This window comes from Ranitomeya imitator, chromosome 5, assembly GCF_032444005.1.
Source record: "Ranitomeya imitator isolate aRanImi1 chromosome 5, aRanImi1.pri, whole genome shotgun sequence".
In the NCBI taxonomy this organism is placed as follows: domain Eukaryota; kingdom Metazoa; phylum Chordata; class Amphibia; order Anura; family Dendrobatidae; genus Ranitomeya; species Ranitomeya imitator.
The window spans coordinates 146,864,662-146,887,522 of record NC_091286.1 but is presented as its reverse complement, the minus strand read 5'-3'; the positions used below and the strand labels follow the sequence as shown (position 1 = coordinate 146,887,522).

General features: G+C 43.0%; 1 protein-coding gene across 1 annotated transcript in view; it reads right to left on the bottom strand.

Annotated features, from left to right (window-relative positions):
* Nucleotides 1-219: 219 nt before the first annotated feature.
* Nucleotides 220-22,861, bottom strand: part of ACOXL (acyl-CoA oxidase like) — a 786,620-nt gene continuing 763,978 nt past the window's right edge. The window contains exon 19 of the mRNA XM_069769203.1: nt 220-654. Within this exon, the coding sequence (XP_069625304.1) occupies nt 469-654 (186 nt within the window). The 3' untranslated portion in view covers nt 220-468. The remainder of the gene's footprint in view (nt 655-22,861) is intronic.

The window sequence follows — 22,861 nt, the reverse complement described above, 5'->3', positions numbered from 1 at the left end:
TCTGCAGGCTTAGCATGCATGTTTATAATGCTAGGAACTAAATTCAGGCCCATTGCACAATGTCTTGTGCCATTTCAGTACCAAGTCTCTGGTGATCACTCTTACTATATGGCAGCAATGCACAGCATCACAGGAAATATGTCCATGATTTTATATGCTTGGACAATTTATGCATTTTTTTAAAGTTACATTTATGATAAATGAGACACACACCAATGATTTTTCAATATTAATAGTTTATAATTAAATGTATCTACTTTTAAATTACAAAAGTCCAGCAATTATAGTGGTCCAGCTTTTAAATTCTCGATAATAACAATTTAAATAGGATTGCGTCTTTATTATAAAGGTAATTTGATCATTTCCTGCGTTTCAGAACAAGAAAGCCTCACATTTTCTGTAAGTCACGTCACTTAATTTGTTTCTCCTTCACTTAGCTGCTCTGTGTCAACATCCGGCAGGATCAGATTATAGCTTGGCACTGATTTTCCTTGGCACATTTTGGTCATCTTCTTTTGGCTGGGGGTAATAAGCCCACTGTGCCTTTGGGTTGGGAATGCCAGCAATAGGGGCTTGGATTGTGTCACGTGGTATGTTAAAAGCGGAAACAACCTTCAGAGCATCGTCTTTCACCAACCTGCACAGCTCCAGTAACTGTAAAACAAAATACAATCACATGTGAGACGTGATAAACTGGTATGGAGTCACAATGACTCACAGCTTGTGACGCTGCCTGTACTCTGAGCAAACACTACAGAAGACAAAGCCTGAACAGAAGGCCCTGCTGTACATTCAATCCTCTGCAGCTTCCATTATTTACTCTCCAGCAGATACATTAGGCAGTGAAATTCCAAAGTAGATCAAAAACAAAACTTCAATATATCTGCTGAGCAAAACACAAACTCTCACACTTGTGTTATGACAAAATGGCAGAATGAACCTGGCCATACACCTTAGCTGTCAGCCGCATGGTAAGTTGGCCAACAACTAGTCATTCTGATTCCCCTCCCTCTAGCCATACTGTCAGCCACATGGTAGGTCGACCAACAGCTAGTCATCCTGATTCCCCCTCCCTCTACCCATACTGTCAGCCACATGGCAGGTCGACCAACAGCTAGCCATCCTGATTCCCCCTCCCTCTAGCCATACTGTCAGCCACATGGTAGGTCGAACAACAGTTAGTCATCCTGATAACCCCTCCCTCTACCCATACTGTCAGCCACATGGTAGGTTGACCAACAGCTAGTCATCCTGATTCCCCCTCCCTCTACCCATACTGTCAGCCACATGGTAGGTTGACCAACAGCTAGTTATCCTGATTCCCCCTCCCTCTACCCATACTGTCAGCCACATGGTAGGTTGACCAACAGCTAGTTATCCTGATTCTCCCTCCCTCTACCCATACTGTCAGCCACATGGTAGGTTGACCAACAGCTAGTCATCCTGATTCCCCTCCCTCTACCCATACTGTCAGCCACATGGTAGGTTGACCAACAGCTAGTCATCCTGATTCCCCTCCCTCTACCCATACTGTCAGCCACATGGTAGGTTGACCAACAGCTAGTCATCCTGATTCCCCTCCCTCTACCCATACTGTCAGCCACATGGTAGGTTGACCAACAGCTAGTCATCCTGATTCCCCTCCCTCTACCAATACTCTCAGCCACATGGTAGGTCAACCAACAACTAGTCATCCTGATTCCCCCTCCCTCTACCCATACTGTCAGCCACATGGCAGGTCGACCAACAGCTAGTCATCCTGATTCCCCCTCCCTCTACCCATACTGTCAGCCACATGGCAGGTCGACCAACAGCTAGTCATCCTGATTCCCCCTCCCTCTAGCCATACATATGCAAGGTCAGATCAGTGGTCTCAATAGAGAGAAGGGGAGAAGCTGCTGCCCGTCTCTTCTGGCTTCAACTTATCACCCCTGGGAACAGAAAAACTGGCTTATTAAAACCCAAAATTTCTAATCCTTCTTATCCTTGACATTTCCCAAAACCACCTTTAGATGATGTTTATTAAATGTGTACAGTCACCTAAGACTGCTTTGTGGGATACAATACCAATCATGGAGAGATAGGATTCATGCCAGCAAGTCAGCCTCTCATCAGTGGTTTTAGAAATACATTCCATTTTAGTTTCCACTTTCAGGGAAAAGCTTGCTTTCCTTGTAGCACAGCTAAGTAAACTGCTACCCAAGACAGCTGGGGGCTATGTGAGGCCCATACTGTATATAGGGGCTATGCGGGGTCTCACACTGCATGTAAGGGTCTGTGTGTGGGCACTTAGGGTGTATAGGGGCTGTGAGGAGGTTCATATGGCTTATAGGGGGCTGTGGTTAGACTATTATAGCATATAGGAGGGTTGTATTTGGACTCCTGGTATATAGTGGTGCTGTGTGTGGACTCATGGTATATAGGGGCGCTGTGTATGGGATCATGTGGCATATAGGGGGATGTCAGCATACTTAATTCTACTTTATTCATAATTCATTCTGCTTTCCATGGTTTATAGAATTAATCAATCCGTAAAAATTGGATGCCACTTCGATGGTCTGTGAGGTATCCAATTTTCCATACAAACCTATTAGATTTTAATTGGTAGATCTCATCCAAGACTCGGATGAAAGTAGTACATGCTGCCATGATTTCTCACAGTCGGCCTGAGAAATAAATCACTCATCTGAACAGCCCTATTGAATACCATGGGTCAGTGTGCTGTCCGATTCATACGCTCGTCTGTTTGAGCCCTTGTCTCTTATCAGAAAATTCATCTAATGTGCTTAAAAATCTGTTTGCCAATGACAGCAGTTTATTCATGTCAGCAGCATCTGGGCAATAACTTCGACAACTTCATTATAGGAAATAGAAAGGTTTTATTTTAGGATAAATACAACAGAGGAGGAAGATGAGAGTATCTGTCCGTGTAAATGGCAGACTGAGGCCAATCTGATAATCTGTCAGATTAGTTTAAATGATCAGAAATCAGCGAGTAAACCCATCTTTAGTTTTAGTGAAGCTGAACACAGTTCCTGTGAAGGGTCACACAGACGGCTACATGAAAATCTGTACTGAGAAATGGTCGTTTTAAAAACTTTGCTTATCAGAAATGGATCACTGTAAAACTTCCACCAGCAGACCAGATTCCTCATCTGAAGCTTTTGTAGGGCAGAAAACATTTAATTATGCCTGTGGTTTACAACCTATGTACGAAGTGGCAGAAAATATTAACACTTTCCAAAATTAATATTTCTTTAGTTTAGAGATGAATGTATTCTGTCACCACAGATCTAAGAGTAAACACATTTATTTCACAAATGACTAACTGCCAGCTCATAAAAACCACCGAGAGGGATAGACATCTTCTCCTGCTCTAAATATTGCAGGATTTCCTGTAGATCATAATAAAAGATACGGTAATGTCAATCCCTCACAAAACAAAGGCCAGGGAAGACACACAGGTGACAGTACTGATGGCACAGCTTACGTCCGTGTACACACACAAGATCTGTATAGCCGGGATCAGAGCTAAATAACAACTAATATAAAAGAGTTTAAGGTGAGGATAGAGGAAAAAGGAATAATTAATGTTCACGTGCATAATGTCAGGAATCAGTAAGTCTTTATTTCACTGTCCATGATCTTGGCGTGGATATTTTTTATTATATAGCCAGATTAGTGTTAAAAGCAATTTTGTCTATAAAAAGTTGTGACATATTGATAGGATATGCTGTTATTTCCTGATCCGTAGAGGACCGGCTGCTTAAGCTCATCCGGGAGTGAATCCGATAGTGAGGTGGATCAGAAGGCAAAGAGAAAAAAGCAGCCCCCATCAGAGAAGGAAAAGCCAGCAAAGAAACAGAAGTCCGGAGAAAGCTCCAAGGGATCTGCCTCCTCCAAACAGAGCAGCAGCAACCAGGACGACAACATGTTCCAGATTGGAAAAATGCGATACGTCAGCATACGTGACTTCAAAGGAAAAGTACTCGTGGATATTAGAGAATATTTTATGGACAACCAAGGAGAGATGAAGCCAGGAAGAAAAGGTATCTCGTTAAACCCCGAGCAGTGGAATCAGCTGAAGGACCAGATGTCCGACATTGACGATGCAATAAGAAAGCTGTAACCTCCGTCCATCGGAAGATAAAGCCTCATGTTTTACTTTTACTTTTTTAATTAAGATGTGAGATTACTAGCTATTTATTAAAGCTTATGTCTTATCTTATTTCTGCACAAATTTGAATTTTTCTCTTATTGATCTTGTCAGTTGTCTCCTATTGTTAGCTAATGAGTCCTAACACTTTAATAGCAAAATCCTGTTTAATTTGATCAGTTACGGTAATTAAGGTAAAACAGAAACATGAACAATACCTCTGTTTAAGTAGAAATATAATAAAATGTGAATTGTGTTTTCTCTGGGAACAGTCAATTATCAGAAAGGAACATATTATTACAGTTGTGACCTTCATGGGTGAATTTCCTGTAAACATTGACTGCTTACCCATGTATAAATTATTTACATCATACAGAAACCCACCCCAGCAATCGTACAGAGCACAGGCGTAAAAGGACAATTAAAACGCTGAAAAAATGATGCACTGCTGCTAGGCAATACCAGATAAATGGTACAGTACACAGAGGTGTAACTGGAGTCTTTGGGCCCCAGTGCAAAATTTGGACCTGGACCTCCACCAGTATGTTTTCCACATGTACAGACCCCTGTAGCTTTCTAAGATCATACTGAAATAGAAGTGTTTGCTCCCCATTAAAAAAAAGTACAGATAAATATACATATCTCATAGAAAACACAGCAATAAGATCATTTTCTTAGTAATACTTCTAAATAGTAGTCATCCTGTTACCAAATAACAAATGTCATCATACTGGTACTGAACAAGTCTACCATACCAAAACTAATATACCAATAATAAACCACATAAAAAGAGAAATAACAGCACACAATGTTCCCTATCCTTGCACCTCGGTGTAACATTGTCCCCCAGCCTTGTCCCTTTCTTTTATAATGTCCCCCATCCTGGCCTTTTCTTGCAATTATGTTGCCCTTCCAGGCACCTTCCTGTAATAATGTCCCACATCCGGGCCCTTTTTCTTTAATAATGTCTTCCACCGTGTAACTATTGTCCCCATCTTTGTCTCTTTCTGTCATAATTTCCCCCAACTTGGCCCTTTCCCGTAATAATGTCCCCCGCCACGGGAATCGTTCTCCAAAACATTAAAAGAAAAAAAACGAAAAAAAGAAAAAAAAAATGAATTCTTCTCCCCACTCACATGATGTGCAGCGTTCTCTCCTTTATAGCCGCCGGCGCAGGAAGGTGGGACGGTGCATGGCAGTGACATCATGCGCTGCCCACGATGGACATGCTGATGTCAGCTGCGGCCTCTGATTGGCCAGTGACGTGTAGTGCTGCGGTGCTAGGAGCTGTTGGCTCTCTGCCCCGTAAGGCTCTGTGCACACCATGCGGATATTGCTGCGGGTCCGCAGCAGTTTCCCATGAGTATACAATACAATGTAAACCTATGGGAAACCGAAAATGTTGTGCCCATGCTACGGAAAAAAACGTGCGGAATCGCAGCGGATAACATTCCGCAGCATGTCAATTCTTTGTGCGGAATCCGCAGCGGTTTTACACCTGCTCCATAATAGAAAACCGCAGGTGTAAAACCGCAGTGGAATCCGCATAAAAACCGCGGTAAATCCACTATAAATCCGCAGGAAAACGCAGTGTTTTAGCCCTGCAGATTTATCAAATCTGCTGTGAAAAAATCCGCAGAGGATCATTCTACGTGTGCACATACCCTAATGCATTTCAGCTGACTGTCTGGCTGAGGAGGTATGGCGACTCAATACACCATGACTGGCAATTACCACTATAAATGCATTATTGTAAGGGTTGTGACAAGGAAGGAATCCTAACAAAAATAATAATATAAATTTTGCCCGCCCTTTAACTGCTGTTTGTTGACTTGTCCTGCAGGAAAGACGTGTTGTACATTTGACCATGACCACCGACCTCCGCGGTCTCCTTCTGTACTCCCATCATTTCTGAGCTAGTGCTGGAGTGGCGAGAGATTAGCCAGAGAAGCAATAGGTATTTGTGACCTAACTGCTTTGTGGCAATGCTAAAAATATCTTGGACAGTCCCTTTGACCAATATGATTTTAAAGAGCTCACATGAGATAAAAAAAGAACAAATAAAAAACCCAGCACCACAAAGCCATGGATTGGGTGGAATTTTACAGCTCAGCTCTATTTACTTGAACAAAGTGATGCAGTTTCTGGAAGAAAGCAGGCATATTTTTCTAATCTCATGCAACTATTTAAAGGCATTATTTAAATGACTTTGACCCCTTCATGCCAGTTTCTCTTTTTTCATTTTGGCTTTTTCCTCCTCTTCATCCAAGAGCCGTAACTTTTTTATATTTCCGTGTATAGAGCCGTATGAGAGCTTGCTTTTTGTGGGACAAGATGTAGTTTTAAATGGCACCATTGAGCTGATAAAAGAGCATAAACCGCACCAACAAAAATTATAAATTGATCTAAATCAAAATATATATAACATATATACAGTTGTGCTCAAAAGTTTACATACCCCGGCAGAATTTTTGCATTCTTGGCCTTTTTCCAGAGAATATGAATGATAACACCAAAACTTTTTCTCCACTCATGGTTAGTGGTTGGGTGAAGCCATTTATTGTCAAACTACTGTGTTTTCTCTTTTTAAATCATAATGACAACCCAAAACATCCAAATGACCCTGATCAAAAGTTCACATACCCTGGTGATTTTGGCCTGATAACATGCACAGAAGTTGACACAAATGGGTGTGAATGGCTACTAAAGGTAACATCCTCACCTGTGACCTGTGTGCTTGTAATCAGTGTGTGTGCATAACAGCTGAGTGAGTTTCTGAGTTCCAGACAGACTCTTGTATTTTTTCATGCAGCCACTGATGTTTCTGGATTGTGAGTCATGGAGAAAGCAAAAGAATTGTCAACGGATCTATGGGAAAAGGTAGTTGAACTGCATAAAACAGGAAAAGGATACAAATAGATATCCAAGGAATTGATAATGCCAGTCAGCAGCATTCAAACTGTGATTAACAAATGGAAAATCAGGGGCGCTGTAAAAACAAAACCACGGTCAGGTAGACCAACAAAAATGTCGTCCACAACTGCCAGGAAAATTGTTCGAGATGCAAAGAAAAACCCACAAATAACATGAGATGAAATACTGGACTCTCTGAAAACTAGTGTTGTGGCTGTTTCAAGATGCACAATAAGGAGGCACTTGAACAAAAATGGGTTGCATGGTCGAGTCACCAGAAGAAAGCCATTACTGCACAAATGCCACAAAGTATCTCACCTACAGTATGCAAAACAGCACAGAGACAAGCCTCGAAACTTCTGGAACAAGGTAATTTGGAGTGATGAGGCCAAAATTGAACTTTTTGGCCACAACCATAAAAGTTACATTCAACAAGGCCTATGATGAAAAGAACACCATCCCTATGATGAAAAGAACACCATCCCTACTGTAAAGCACGACGTGGATCGCTGATGTTTTAGGGATGTGTGCGCTAAAACGGCACAGGAAACTTGGTCAAAGTTGAAGGAAAGATGAATGCAGCATGTTATCAGCAAATACTGGAGGCAAATTTGCAATCATCAGGGCGGAAGCTGCGCATGGGACCTACTTAGACGTTCCAACATGACAACAATCCAAAACACAAGGCCAAGTTGAATAAAGTGAAGGTTCTGGAGTGGCCATCTCAGTCTCCTGACCTCAATATCATTGAGCCACTCTGGGGAGATCTCAAGTGTGCAGTTCATGCTAGACAGCCCAGGAATTTACAGGAACTGGAAGCTTTTTGCCAATAAGAGAGGGCAGCTTTACTATCTGATAAAATAAAGAACCTCACCCACAACTACCACAAAAGACTTCAAGCTGTCATTGATGCTAGAGGAGGCAATTCACGGTATTAAGAAATAGAGTATGTAAACTTTTGATCAGGGTCATTTGGATGTTTTGGGTTGTCATTATGATTTAAAAAGAGAAAACAAAGTAGTTTGACAATAAATGGCTTCACCCAACCACTAACCATGAGTGGAGAAAAAGTTTTGGCATTATCAATCATATTCTCTGAAAAAAGGCCAAGAAAGCAAAAATTCTGCCGATGTAGGTAAACTTTTGAGCACAATTCTATAACTGAACATGAGGGTCTTAGTGTAATATTGTGACCAGACTGTATGAAGCCCACTGCCATGTTAGAACCCACTAAGAAGTTTGCCGTGATGTGGCAGTGGGCTTCATACAGTGTGATAACAATGTTACATTAAGAACCTCATGTTCAGTTATATATATTTTTACCTAGTGGCATTAGATCAATGTATGATTTTTGGTGGTGCGGTCCATGCTCTGTCCCCTTTCTTGGACCAGCACTCCTCCCATTTGGTACAGGTGATAATAAATTAGCAGGAGACTGCAAAAGGGGTCCAGCTTATTTTTGCTCTCATTTGTGAGCTTGATGAAGGCGAGTTTCAATGCTCCTTTCATTTGGTGTTGATGCTGTGTGGTGGCCATTTTTGCTGTGGCTTTGTGCTGGTGGGCGGTACGGTCTGGAGTCATGGGGACTCAGTCTCGCAGCATGGGCGCTGTGAGGCACTGGGCCGTCATCCCTGCTGGTGTGCATTGTTGCTGCTGGTGTGCATTGTTGCTGCTGGTGTGCATTGTTGCTGCGGGGGTGGTCGGTGTGAGGCTCCACTCCGTTAGGCCGATAGGGACCCACCAAGAGGTTCTCCGTGATGTGGCAGTGGTCTTCATACAGTCTGATCACAATGTTACACTAAGAACCTCATGTTCAGTTATATATATTTTGCCTGGCGGCATTAGACCAATGTGTGATTTTTTTGGACGTGCGGTCCATTCTCTCCATTTTGGCGTATTGAATGACACTATTGATTTTACCATATCGTGTACTGGAAAACAGGGAAAGACTTCCAAGTGCAGTGAAATTTTTAAAAAAGTGAAATTCCACAATTATTTTTTTCAATTTTTTTTATCCACGATCGTCATTGGATAGTAAAACCAACCAAGCAAAATGATTCCCAAGGTCAGTGTACGCAGATACCAAACATGTATAGTTTTTTTTTTTGTTTGTTTTTTTTTAAGTGAAAAGAATTCCTAAATTTGTATGAAAAAAGTTTTTCCATTTGTCGCCATCTTTTTATTTCATTGTCCACTTGGGAGAACTGAAGCTGCGATCATCAGATCACCTGTGCTATACATAAAAAGGCTTCATAACTGCTATGTATAGCAGAAATTACGATACATGAATGCCGGCCACATCATATGTCGTGAAGGGTCAGTACAAGTGACAAACAGTTAAAAATTCTCACAAAGTTTATAGCAACAGGCACTTATTTTAAAAAGTTGCGCTCAGATGCCAAAAATACAAATCTAAAATGTATCCTGAGGCCCAGTTTATACAGGACATCTTTCAGGTTTTTTTGTTCTTACTCTGGAAAGTATATGCAATAGCCAAACAACTCATTCACATGAACCTGAAAAAAAAACAACTTTGCAACTTTTTTCAAATTACAGCGGGTCCTGTCAATCACATATCTACTGTATATATCTCTCTCATTCTCATCTCTATCAGCTATTCCATGCTAGCTCAACAACAATCTATTTTTTTTATCATATAGTCGCTTGCAAAAGTATTCACCCCCTTGGCTTTTTACCTATTTTATTACATTACAATGGGTGTTTAAATATTTTTGCAATCTGATTTGTGTGTGATGCATCTGCACTAAATAGTATACATTGGTGAAGTCAACTTAGACAAACATAGACATAAATTAAATTGATGGGATCAAATAACTACAAATTGGCATGTGTATATGTATTTACTCCTTTTGCTATGCAGCCCCTAAAAATTTATGTTGCAAACAATTACCTTCATAAGTCACTTGTTTAGTGACGCCCACCTGTGTGCAATCTAAGTGTCATGTGGTCTGTCAGTATATACACACCTTTTCTGACAGACCACAGAGGCTGCAACACCAATAAAGGGACAACCCCTTCTTAAACTAAATGTTTGGCCCCAATGAAATAAAAAAAAAACTATATTCACCTCCCATGCCGGGCACCACGTGTCACAACATTTTATTTTATCGGGGCCAAACATTTAGTTCAAGAAGGGGTTGTCCTAGTAGTGGACAACCTCTAAGAAAGAGGCATCACTAACCAAACAACACCATGAAGACCAAGGAGATCTCCAAACAAGTCAGGGACAAAGTTGTTGAGAAGCACAAGTCAGGGATGATCTCCCTAATGATCCCTCGGAGTGCCATCAAATCCATTATCATCAAATGGAAAGAACATGGTACCACAACAAACCTGCCAAGACAGGGCAGCCCACCAAAACTCTCAGCCCGGGCAAGGAGGTCATTAATCCGAGAAGCAGCATAGAGACGAAAGGAAATCCTTGAAGGAGCTGCAGAGTTTCCAAGTAGAGACTGGAGTATCTGTCCATACGACCAAAATAAACTCCAGCAACGTGGCTTTTATGGAAGAGTGGGCAGAAAAAAAGCCATTACTTACACACAAAAATTGTATGGCTCATGTGGGAGACTCACCAAATGTATAGAGGAAGGTGCTGCAGTATGATATGTCCAAAATTGAACTTTTTGGCTACCAAGATAAACCAACATAACTCATCACCCAAAGAACACCAGCCCCACTCTGGAGTATCGTGGCATCTGCATCATGCTGTGAGGATGTTTTCGGCACCAGGGACAAGGAAAATGTTCCAAGTTGAGAGGAAGGTGGATGGTGCGAAATAAATGGATATTCTTGAGCAAAACCTGTTTCAGTCAGTGATTTGAGTCTTACAATGCCATACAGATATCTGTCTAGATTTGTCAGTCTGTATGTATTTAGCTGCCGTTAGTCAGCATGAGTTCTTTTGTTTTTGTTTCCCTCTTTTCCTCCCTTTTTCTTTGCCTTTGTTTAGGACTCACTCATAAATATCATTCTGCGCCCCCACCTTTTTGACTGATTATTTCTCTTTTTCCATGGCGAATTTGTGCTTTGTTACATTATCCCATCCTGACATCTGATTTGCATCTTGTTTTTTTACTGTATGTACATATATATATATACATATACATATATATATATATATATATATATATATATAGCTTTTTATATGCAGCCTGACTGATGAAGGTCATTGTGGGATGGAAACATCTTCATTATTTTTGGACTGCCTACACACAATGAACATATCTGCTTACAACATTTGCCTGAGTGCCATGTTTTCTACAAGATGTCAGTGATTTGAGACTGGGACGGAGGTTTACCTTCCAACAAAACAATGACCCAAAGCATACTGCTAAAGCAACACTACAGTGGTTTAAAGGGAAACTTGTAAATGTTTTAGAGTGGCCTAGTCAAAGCCCAGACCTTAATCCAACTGAGAACCTGTGGTCAGACTTGAAGATTTCTGTTCACCAGAGGAAAAATCTAACTCGAAGGAGCTGGAGCAGTTTTGCCTTGGAGAATGGGCAGAAATCCCAGTGGCAAGATGTGGAAAGCTCATACAGACTTATCCAAAATGACATGCAGCTGTAATTGCCATCAAAGAGTGCTCTAGACCAATGTTCCCCAACTCCGGTCCTCAAGAGCCACCAACAGGTCATGTTTTCAGGATTTAGTATTGCCCAGGTGATTGACTGCTTGCCTGTGCAGGTGATGCAATTATCACCTGTGCAATACTAAGGAAATCCTGAAAACGACCTGTTGGTGGCTCTTGAGGACCGGAGTTGTGGAACATTGCTCTAGACTTTAGGGGATGAATAGTTATGCATACTGAAGTTTTCAGTTATTTTTTCCCATTTGTTGTTTGTTTCACAATAAAAAGAAAAGCAAATGTTCACAGTTGTAGGCATGTTCTTTACATGAACTGATGCAAACCCTCATAAACAATAGTGAAATTCCAGGTTGTGAGGTAGCAAAACACAATAAAATGCCAAAGGGGTTGTGTGAATACTTTTGCAAGCCACTGTAGTTATTGACATTCAGGACAGGGTTATAGAAGTCTATGGCGTATCAAGTTTTACTTACCATATATACTCGAGTATAAGCTGACCAGAGTATAAGCCAAAACACCTAATTTTGCCACAGAAAACTGGGTAAGCTTATTGACTTGAGTATAAGCCGGGTATGCATTGTCCCCTCATCCCTGTCCTGGTATGCTTGGCTCCACCGTCCCTGTCCTGGTACGCTTGGCTCCCCCGTCCCTGTCCTGGTATACGTGGCTCCCCCGTAGCTGTCCTGGTATGCGTGGCTCCCCCTCCCGTCCTTGTATGCATGTTTCCTATTAGACCAAAAAATAAAAGACATCCTACTCACCCTCCAGTGTGCCCAGAGCACCTCGTTCCGGCACCAGCACGTCTTCCTGTGTGGAGCGATCACGTGGCACGGCTCATTAAGGTAATGAATATTCCTTCATGCCTATGGGAGTGGAGATACATGCATATTCATTACCTTAATGAGCAGTGCCACCTGATCGATCAGCACAGGAAGAGCTGTTGGAAGCCAGAACCAAGAAGATGCTGCGAGAGCACGCTGGGGGGCGAGTAGGATTGTTTTTTGGAAGCTGGCGGCTGTGGGTGTCACTGTGCGCTTCAATATGAATCTGGATTTATCTTTGAAATTGGCTTTTGCTTTCGCTGTGGCTTGTGAGGAAGAAAGGAGAAGAGAAAGATGGAGAAGACGTCGTCGTCGCTTTTGGCAACACCCTATTGTTGAAGTCCGTCAGAGCCGTGGAACCTACCACTCATTGTACACAGAGCTTCGTGAAAACCCCGGCAAACTTTTTGGACTACACCAGGATGTCGCAACAGAGCTTCGATGAGTTGCTGCAACGTGTCCGAGGATACATCAGCAGGCAGGACACCCAACTACATAGAGTAATTCCTGCTGAGGAACGTCTGTTGGTGACCATAAGGTACGGAATTTTGAAAAATAAACACCTGTTACTATTATTGTTAGAAAAGCCATGTACTATTTATTTGTTCCTTTGTCTGTTCAGCAGATTCCTGGCTACTGGAGAGACCTTAAGATCTCTACATTTTCAGTTTCAAATTGGACTGTCCACCCTTTCTGAGATTGTTGGGAGACACCTGCCGTGCATTGTGTGATGTTCTGCGTGCCGACTTCCTCCCCCAACCCACAGCTGAACTTTGGAAGAAAAATGTAGCAAAATTCAATGAAGTGTGTAATTTTCCTAACTGTGTGGGGGCTGTGGAAGGCAAACATATTCAGATTCTGAAACCTGCAGGAAGTGGATCTGAGTACTTCAATTATAAAAAAGGCTTTCCCATTGTTCTGGTGGCAATTGCGGATGCTGAATGTTGATTTGTCACCGTGGACATTGGCTCATTTGGACGAGGAAATGACTCACAGACTTTCAAAAACTCAGACATGGGACAATGATTGTATGGGAATGATTTTAATTTTCCCCGGCCACAACTTCTTCCTAACACTGAAGGACCGTCAATGCCGTTTGTTATTGTTGGTGTGGCAACCTCCTAAAACCATACACAAGTCGGGACTTGAGTCACACAAAAAGGATTTTCAACTACCGACTGACAAAGGCACGAAGAACTGTGGAGTGTGCCTTTGGTTTGCTCGCATATAAATGGCGCATTTTGGGAACAACCATAAATCTAAATATAGAGTCAATTGATGAGGTTGTATACGCATGTGTTTTTCTGCATAACTACATCCTGTCCAAAGAGCAACCCCACTTTGAACTTGAGGAAACTGTTAACACCACATTGCAGGATTACCAACATCATCCTCTGAGGACTACAGTCGAAGTTGCCCAAATGAGGGATACATTTGCAGCCTATTTTGTTTCTGATAGTGGACGTGTGTCATGGCAAGATGAAATGGTTTAACCTGTAAATAAAATGTACCTGTAATGTTATGCACTTGTAATGTTATGTACCTGTAATGTTATGTACCTGTAATGTTTTCTGACTCTAATATTAACACCTTGAATCTAACTTGCATAATAAACACCTTACTAACAGAAATTTTTTTTTAATTTTTAAAAAAAAAAAGGGAAAATGATTAATTATTTTCGGGGTCTGTGGGAGGGTGTAACATGGTGGACCAGGGGGGGTTTCAGGCTGTGATGGTAGGTTAGGAGTGGTTGATGAAGTTGTTACAGGGGAAATGTAAGACAATTGGAGGATTGGGTCAGACACATTGGGGGAAGTCACATTAGGAGTGGAAGACAAGTTGGAAGGGATTGACACATTGGAAGGGAAAGAATGAAGCAAATGCGTGGACAGATTGGAAAACACAGACACATTAGGAGGTGAGGGTTGAGGGGCTGCATGTAATATTTTTTTCCTGGTTTTTCTCCTCCGGGACTTTGTTTTTGCCACTTTTTTTCCTTGGTGCTGCATTGGTGGAGGAAAAGTATGGGCTGCTGCACTGATCTTGATGGTGGAACTGGACAGCTGGGCTGCTGCACTAGGCTTTATGGCGGTAGATGTGGATGGCTGGTCTTCTGCACTCGGCTGCATGGTGAAGCTTGGGGTTCTTGGAAGTGTAATGTCCAGCGGTGGTGGTGATGGTAGATAAGTTCCTTGGCGAGTCTGTGCAGGCGGATTCTGCCACTGATGCTGTGCTGCAGCTTGTTGCCCTGTAGGGAAAGAATTTTGTGCTTGCTGCTGATATCGGGACCGCTGCATGGCCTCGGTATAAGCATCCTGACAGGCCTTCATCACAAACAGCTTGAGATCAGGACTAAGGTTTTCTGTTACGCCCCGTTCTATAGTGGAAAAATAATGTTGCGTCGGTCTATTAAGGTCGACTTCCAGGCGGTCAAGGCATTTGTGGTCTTCCTGGAAAAGTGTGTTCACATGAGTGAACCCACTCTCCATCCTATCAACAACCGCCTTCATCCCAGCCTGGAAGACCGAGCTTAAAGGAACTCTGTCACCTGAATTTGGAGGGAACAATTTTCAGCCATAGAGGCGGGGTTTTCGGGTGTTTGATTCACCCTTTCCTTACCTGCTGGCTGCATGCTGGCTGCAATATTGGATTGAAGTTCATTCTCTGTCCTCCATAGCAGGGGTCCCCAACTCCAGTCCTCAAGGCCCACTAACATGTCATGTTTTCAGGATTTCCTTAGTCTTGCCCAGGTAATAATTGCATCACCTGTGCAATGCAAAGGAAATCCTGAAAACATGACCTGTTGGTGGGCCCTGAGGACTGGAGTTGGGGACCCCTGCTCCATAGTACACGCCTGCGCAAGGCAAGATTGTCAATAGCTCTGAATGGGACACTCCCCCTCTGTGCAGCTGATATTAATATTATCATCCTATAGAGTGTGTATTTTTTTCTGTTGAGGAATCTTTTGCATCTTAAGATATCTATATGATAAGAGATATTAGTCTATCTGTATGCACTTGTCTGATATAGAGTAGAATTCCATCAATATCTCTACTCACAGCTCGCACCCCCAGTTACCAGGGAGCAGGATTCATACCAATAGAATCCTGAATATTCTGCTGGTATATGACAAACACTGAATATACCTCGCAGGTGTCACTTAAGCACTTTAGCACATTAGTACTGTATTATTTATGGTGTTGTTGGTGGTGTTTTCTTTAAGTAGTCCCCATTAGGGTCTCAAGGGAGAGCCGTCGTTGAGTGGGGGCGCCATGTCGACTTTAGGGTGCCAACCTTCGCGGTAAAGTAGGGTGAGTTAGGGAGAGAGCACCCCCTCACCCAGATACCTCTATCCTTTTTTAGTATTAAGTTATATGTATAAGAAAGGTTTCCACTTGATTGCTCCTGCTCTTCTGCAGTGTCAGGTACCTGTTAAGAAAATACATGATTTAACACATGTCTAGTATTGACAGTAAATAAAGCACGGTGGCACAGTGGATAGCACTGCTGCCTTGCAGCGCTGGAGTCCTGGGTTCGAACCCCACCAAGGACAACATCTGCAAAGAGTTTGTATGTTCTCTCCGTGTTTGCGTGGGTTTCCTCCGGGCACTCCGGTTTCCCCCCACATTCCAAAGACATACTGATAGGGATTCTAGATTGTGAGCCCCATCGGGGACAGTGATGATAATGTGTGCCAAACTGTAAAGCGCTGCGGAATATGTTAGCGCTATATAAAAATAAAGATTATTTATTATTTATTTATTTACCAATCAGTAAATCACACGTGATTACATAATCGGTGTCATGAACACTTTTGGAACCTGGAGGACATGTTGTAAGAGCAGGCAGCAGTCAAATGATACACTAGAGAGAAAAAAAAATGTAACTTTGTAAAAGCAAAACACAATGTAGAGAAAAAACATAAAAATTTGGACAACAATACTTACATTACAGGCAGTAGTCCAAGCACACAGCAGGTAGGCACCACACAACAGGAACCGCAGCACAGCACCAAGACGGACTGAAGAACAGCACCAGGACAGCGACATCGGGACCAAGACCGCAGCACTGGGACCAAGAGAGCAGCACTGGGACCAAGACAACAGCACCTAATCTACAAGGAATGGAAAAGAAAAATCTGTACGGAGTACAGAGTGCAAAACAGAAAGACATTTTCACATCTTCTATACTTACATATGGATGGCAGCAGGGGCTGGCTGGCAAATTTTGGCCTGGGGGGCAAGCACACAGTAGTGGCCCATTACCGGCTGCAGCCCATCCTTACTGTGTTTACCTATGGCTTATTCATAAAGAGAGTAGAGGTAACAAGGTAATAAAAAGATAATGCTGGAATAATGATGGGATACTTGTGGTGAAATGCCAACTAAATTCTCATCCACTTCTATCAGTCAGCTACTCTGAGAGATGTCTGAGACTCTAGTCGACACCAGGGCCGGCGTTAGGGGCATGCAGACCAGTTGGCTGCCTAGGGTCCCCGCTCCTCCAGGGGTCCGAGTAAGAGGAGCTCAGTGTCTTCCACTTATCGGCTGATACAGTTGAAAGCAGTGATGGATGATAGTGCGTCAGGTGACACTACCTCTCCCATTACTCCCCCTCTGCCTCTGACTCAGTGTGCCAGCAGTAGAGCTGATGAGACGCTAAGACGCCCTGTATTGTGTGTGCATTATAGTGTGTGTGTGTCTGCTGCAGAATACTGTGTGTCTGCTGCATTATACTGTGTGTGCATTATTGTGTGTGTATGAGTGTCTGCTGCATTATACTGTGTGTGTCTGCTGCACTATACTGTGTGTGGGGGGGACTGCACTATACTGTGTGTCTGCTGCATTATACTGTGTTTGCTGCATTATACTGTGTGTGCATTATAGTGTGTGAGTATGTGTGTGTCTGCTCCATTGTACTGTGTGTGGGATGACTGCACTATAATGTGTGTATCTGCTGCATTATACTGTGTGTGTCTGCTAGACTATGCTGTGTAGGGGGGACTGCACTATACTGTGTGTGTCTGCTGCTTTATACAATGTGTTTGCAGCATTACACTGTGTGTGTACATTATAGTGTGTGCATGATACTGCATTATACTGTGTGTCTGCTGCACTACTGTACTGTGTGGAGGGACTGCACTATGCTGTGTGTGTCTGCTGCATTATACTGCATGTGTGCATTATAGTGTGTGTATGAGTGTCTGCTGCACTATACTGTGTGGGTGGACTGCAATATACGGTGTGTTTGCTGCATTATACTGTGTGTACATTATAGTGTGGGAGTGTGTGTCTGCTGCATTATACTGTGTGTGGGAGGACTGCACTATAATGTGTGTGTCTGCTGCACTATACTGTGTGGGGGGACTGCACTATACTGTGTGGCTACTGCACTATACTGTGTGGGAGGACTGTACTATGTTTGTGTGTTTGCTGCATTATACTGTGTGTCTGCTGCATTATACTGTGTGTGTTTGCTGCATTATACTGTGTGTGCATTATATTGTGTGTGCATCATTTTACTGTCTGCTGCATTATACTGTGTGTGTGCCTGCTGCACTATACTGTGTGGGGGGACTGCACTATACTGTGTATGTGGGGGGCTGCATTATACTCTGACAGGGGACTGCACTATACTGTTTGTGTGGGGGGCTACATTATACTGTGTATGGGGGGACTGTATTATACTGTGTTGGGGGCTGCATTATACTGTGAGGGGGCTGCATTATACTGTGAGGGGGCTGCATTGTACTCTATCAAGAACCATGGAGAGTGCATTCTACTATATCTACTACATGGGACCTGCATCATACTGTATCGAGGACTATCTGTACCCATCATTCTTCCTCAGCCGAAGTAAGGGTATGTTCCCAAGATCAGTAAAAACTGCGGGTTGGACGCTGTGTAGTTGTTCAGCGTCTAATCCGCAACGTCCTGATGTTACAGCACAGTCCCATGCCCACTATGCATGCACAGATGCCCGTGGATCACCCGCCGAGACCGACATGTAGTGCGTCTCTCGAGACTGCAGCATGTCTATTTATCTTGAGGAGACGCGAGGCTCTGCAAGATACATATCACCAGTGCAATGTATAGGCCGTTGTGATTCCGCACGGTTCAATGAACACATGTGGATTCCCCTGCATTCAATAGTGAGGAGCGCTTTGGACGGAGCGGACATCTGCAGTGTCCAAAGTGCAGCCAGCTACTGAACGTGTGCACATACCCTAAGGAGGCTGGGAAACAATTGTCGAATGACTTCAATATTGTCGATCACACTCGTTTAGCGGCCTGAACTGAGCGCAAGTAAATACATCTGGAATGTTTCTATCTGATGGTGCAATATGTTAGCATTTGGGGACCCACTTTAAACTTTTGCCCAGGGCCCTGCTTTGTCTAAAACTGGTCCAAGTTGACACGTGACTATAACTATGCAAACTCATACTTGCAATCACTACGCTGGGAACACAGAGGAATCGTGACAGTGTGTGCGCAGCGCTCTATCACGATTCAGTAAGCTGCCGTAACACACAGACTGACTGCAGAAATTTGTCTTGAGTCCAGAAATCAGTGTTGGAAAAAAGAGTGTGAGGCTTGGCAATTTCTTATTGTCCTCATAGAACTAATTCAAATATACTCACCTCCATTGTGAAACAGACAACAGTCCAGCTAAAGAAGCCGCCATTAACTTGGTTTCTCCAAACCTGTGTAGAGTTTAGTTTAGTTTCAGTGTGTTAGTATACTCACTGATTGCAGAGTGTCAGTGTGTTAGTATACTACTGATTGCAGCGTGTCAGTGTGGTAATATACTCACTGATGGCAGGGTGTCAGTGTGGTAATATACTCACTGATAGCAGCGTGTCAGTGTGGTAATATACTCACTGATTGCAGCGTGTCAGTGTGGTAATATACTCACTGATTGCAGCGTGTCAGTGTGGTAATATACTCAGTGATAGCAGCGTGTCAGTGTGGTAATATACGCAATGATTGCAGCGTGTCAGTGTGGTAATATACTCACTGATTGCAGCGTGTCAGTGTGGTAATATACTCACTGATTGCAGCGTGTCAGTGTGGTAATATACTCACTGATTGCAGCGTGTCAGTGTGGTAATATACTCACTGATAGCAGCGTGTCAGTGTGGTAATATACTCACTGATTGCAGCGTGTCGGTGTGGTAATATACTCACTGATTGCAGCGTGTCAGTGTGGTAATATACTCACTGACTGCAGCGTGTCGGTGTGGTAATATACTCACTGACTGCAGCGTGTCGGTGTGGTAATATACTCACTGATTGCAGCGTGTCGGTGTGGTAATATACTCACTGATTGCAGCGTGTCGGTGTGGTAATATACTCACTGATAGCAGCGTGTCAGTGTGGTAATATACTCACTGATTGCAGCGTGTCAGTGTGGTAATATACTCACTGATTGCAGCGTGTCGGTGTGGTAATATACTCACTGATAGCAGCGTGTCAGTGTGGTAATATACTCACTGATTGCAGCGTGTCAGTGTGGTAATATACTCACTGATTGCAGCGTGTCGGTGTGGTAATATACTCACTGATTGCAGCGTGTCAGTGTGGTAATATACTCACTGATTGCAGCGTGTCAGTGTGGTAATATACTCACTGATTGCAGCGTGTCGGTGTGGTAATATACTCACTGACTGCAGCGTGTCGGTGTGGTAATATACTCACTGATTGCAGCGTGTCGGTGTGGTAATATACTCACTGATTGCAGCGTGTCGGTGTGGTAATATACTCACTGATAGCAGCGTGTCAGTGTGGTAATATACTCACTGATTGCAGCGTGTCAGTGTGGTAATATACTCACTGATTGCAGCGTGTCGGTGTGGTAATATACTCACTGATAGCAGCGTGTCAGTGTGGTAATATACTCACTGATTGCAGCGTGTCAGTGTGGTAATATACTCACTGATTGCAGCGTGTCGGTGTGGTAATATACTCACTGATTGCAGCGTGTCAGTGTGGTAATATACTCACTGATTGCAGCGTGTCAGTGTGGTAATATACTCACTGATTGCAGCGTGTCGGTGTGGTAATATACTCACTGATTGCAGCGTGTCAGTGTGGTAATATACTCACTGATTGCAGCGTGTCAGTGTGGTAATATACTCAGTGATTGCAGCGTGTCGGTGTGGTAATATACTCACTGATAGCAGCGTGTCAGTGTGGTAATATACTCACTGACTGCAGCGTGTCGGTGTGGTAATATACTCACTGATTGCAGCGTGTCGGTGTGGTAATATACTCACTGATAGCAGCGTGTCAGTGTGGTAATATACTAACTGATAGCAGCGTGTCAGTGTGGTAATATACTCAGTGATTGCAGCGTGTCAGTGTGGTAATATACTCACTGATTGCAGCGTGTCAGTGTGGTAATATACTCACTGATTGCAGGATGTCAGTGTGGTAATATACTCACTGATTGCAGCGTGTCAGTGTGGTAATATACTCACTGATTGCAGGATGTCAGTGTGGTAATATACTCACTGATTGCAGCGTGTCAGTGTGGTAATATACTCACTGATTGCAGGATGTCAGTGTGGTAATATACTCACTGACTGCAGCGTGTCAGTGTGGTAATATACTCACTGATAGCAGCGTGTCAGTGTGGTAATATACTCAGTGATTGCAGCGTGTCAGTGTGGTAATATACTCACTGATTGCAGGATGTCAGTGTGGTAATATACTCACTGATTGCAGCGTGTCAGTGTGGTAATATACTCACTGATTGCAGGATGTCAGTGTGGTAATATACTCACTGACTGCAGCGTGTCAGTGTGGTAATATACTCACTGATAGCAGCGTGTCAGTGTGGTAATATACTCAGTGATTGCAGCGTGTCAGTGTGGTAATATACTCACTGATTGCAGGATGTCAGTGTGGTAATATACTCACTGATTACAGGATGTCAGTGTGGTAATATACTCAGTGATTGCAGGATGTCAGTGTGGTAATATACTCAGTGATTGCAGGATGTCAGTGTGGTAATATACTCAGTGATTGCAGGATGTCAGTGTGGTAATATACTCACTGATTACAGGATGTCAGTGTGGTAATATACTCAGTGATAGCAGGGTGTCAGTGTGGTAATATACTCAGTGATTGCAGCGTGTCAGTGTGGTAATATACTCACTGATTGCAGGATGTCAGTGTGGTAACATACTCAGTGATAGCAGCGTGTCAGTGTGGTAATATACTCACTGATTGCAGCGTGTCAGTGTGGTAATATACTCACTGATGGCAGCGTGTCAGTGTGGTAATATACTCACTAATCGCAGTCTTCTCTGTCTAGAGTTGCTCCACTCCTGTTCTACGTCACCTGACGGCTGTTCAGACTCTCCAGGTCATGCTGGGCTCTATGTGACACATAGGTGGCTTTTACAATAGAAGTCTATGGAGCGTGAGAATGAGGCTCACAATGAGGATCCATAGACTTACATTGTAAAGAGACGTCCAGGTAACATAAAGCATAGTGGGAGCCGGGGTCTGAAGAGTGAAGACGTCACTCAGAGGAGAAGCCGAGCGATGCTGGATACCGGAGAACACGGCGCTAGGTGAGTACAGTAACACACTGACACTGCTCTAACATGTACATGGGAACTAGGGGAAAAAGCGTTAATAGGAGGATTACAGGCAACAGATGGTATGTGCTGGATAATATGTTACTTGTATATTGTACTATGAGTACAGACATGATATATTATACTATTCGCACTTTATCCAGCATATAACATCAGATGTTTATGCACACAGTATATTACATAAAGTATACTGTACAGGACAATATATGACTGCTATGTGACATACAGACATCAGACATTACATTAGCCACGTATTATCCTGTACATACCATCATATGTCTCTGCACATAGTATGGGCGAATAATTTTTCAGAGGGGCCACATGACACACCACGACTATCATGGAGGCCAAACCAAAAGACTGAAGTGAATTCTGCTCAATATTATTATTAACATATTAATTACAATTCATATTAAAATATAATAATTATATCATACTAGATGGTGGCCGGATTCTAACGCATCGGGTATTCTAGAATATGCATGTCCACGTAGTATATTGCCCAGCAGAGGCTGGCTGGCAAATTTTGGCCTGGGGGGCAAGCACACAGTAGTGGCCCATTACCGGCTGCAGCCCATCCTTACTGTGTTTACCTATGGCTTATTCATAAAGAGAGTAGAGGTAACAAGGTAATAAAAAGATAATGCTGGAATAATGATGGGATACTTGTGGTGAAATGCCAACTAAATTCTCATCCACTTCTATCAGTCAGCTACTCTGAGAGATGTCTGAGACTCTAGTCGACACCAGGGCCG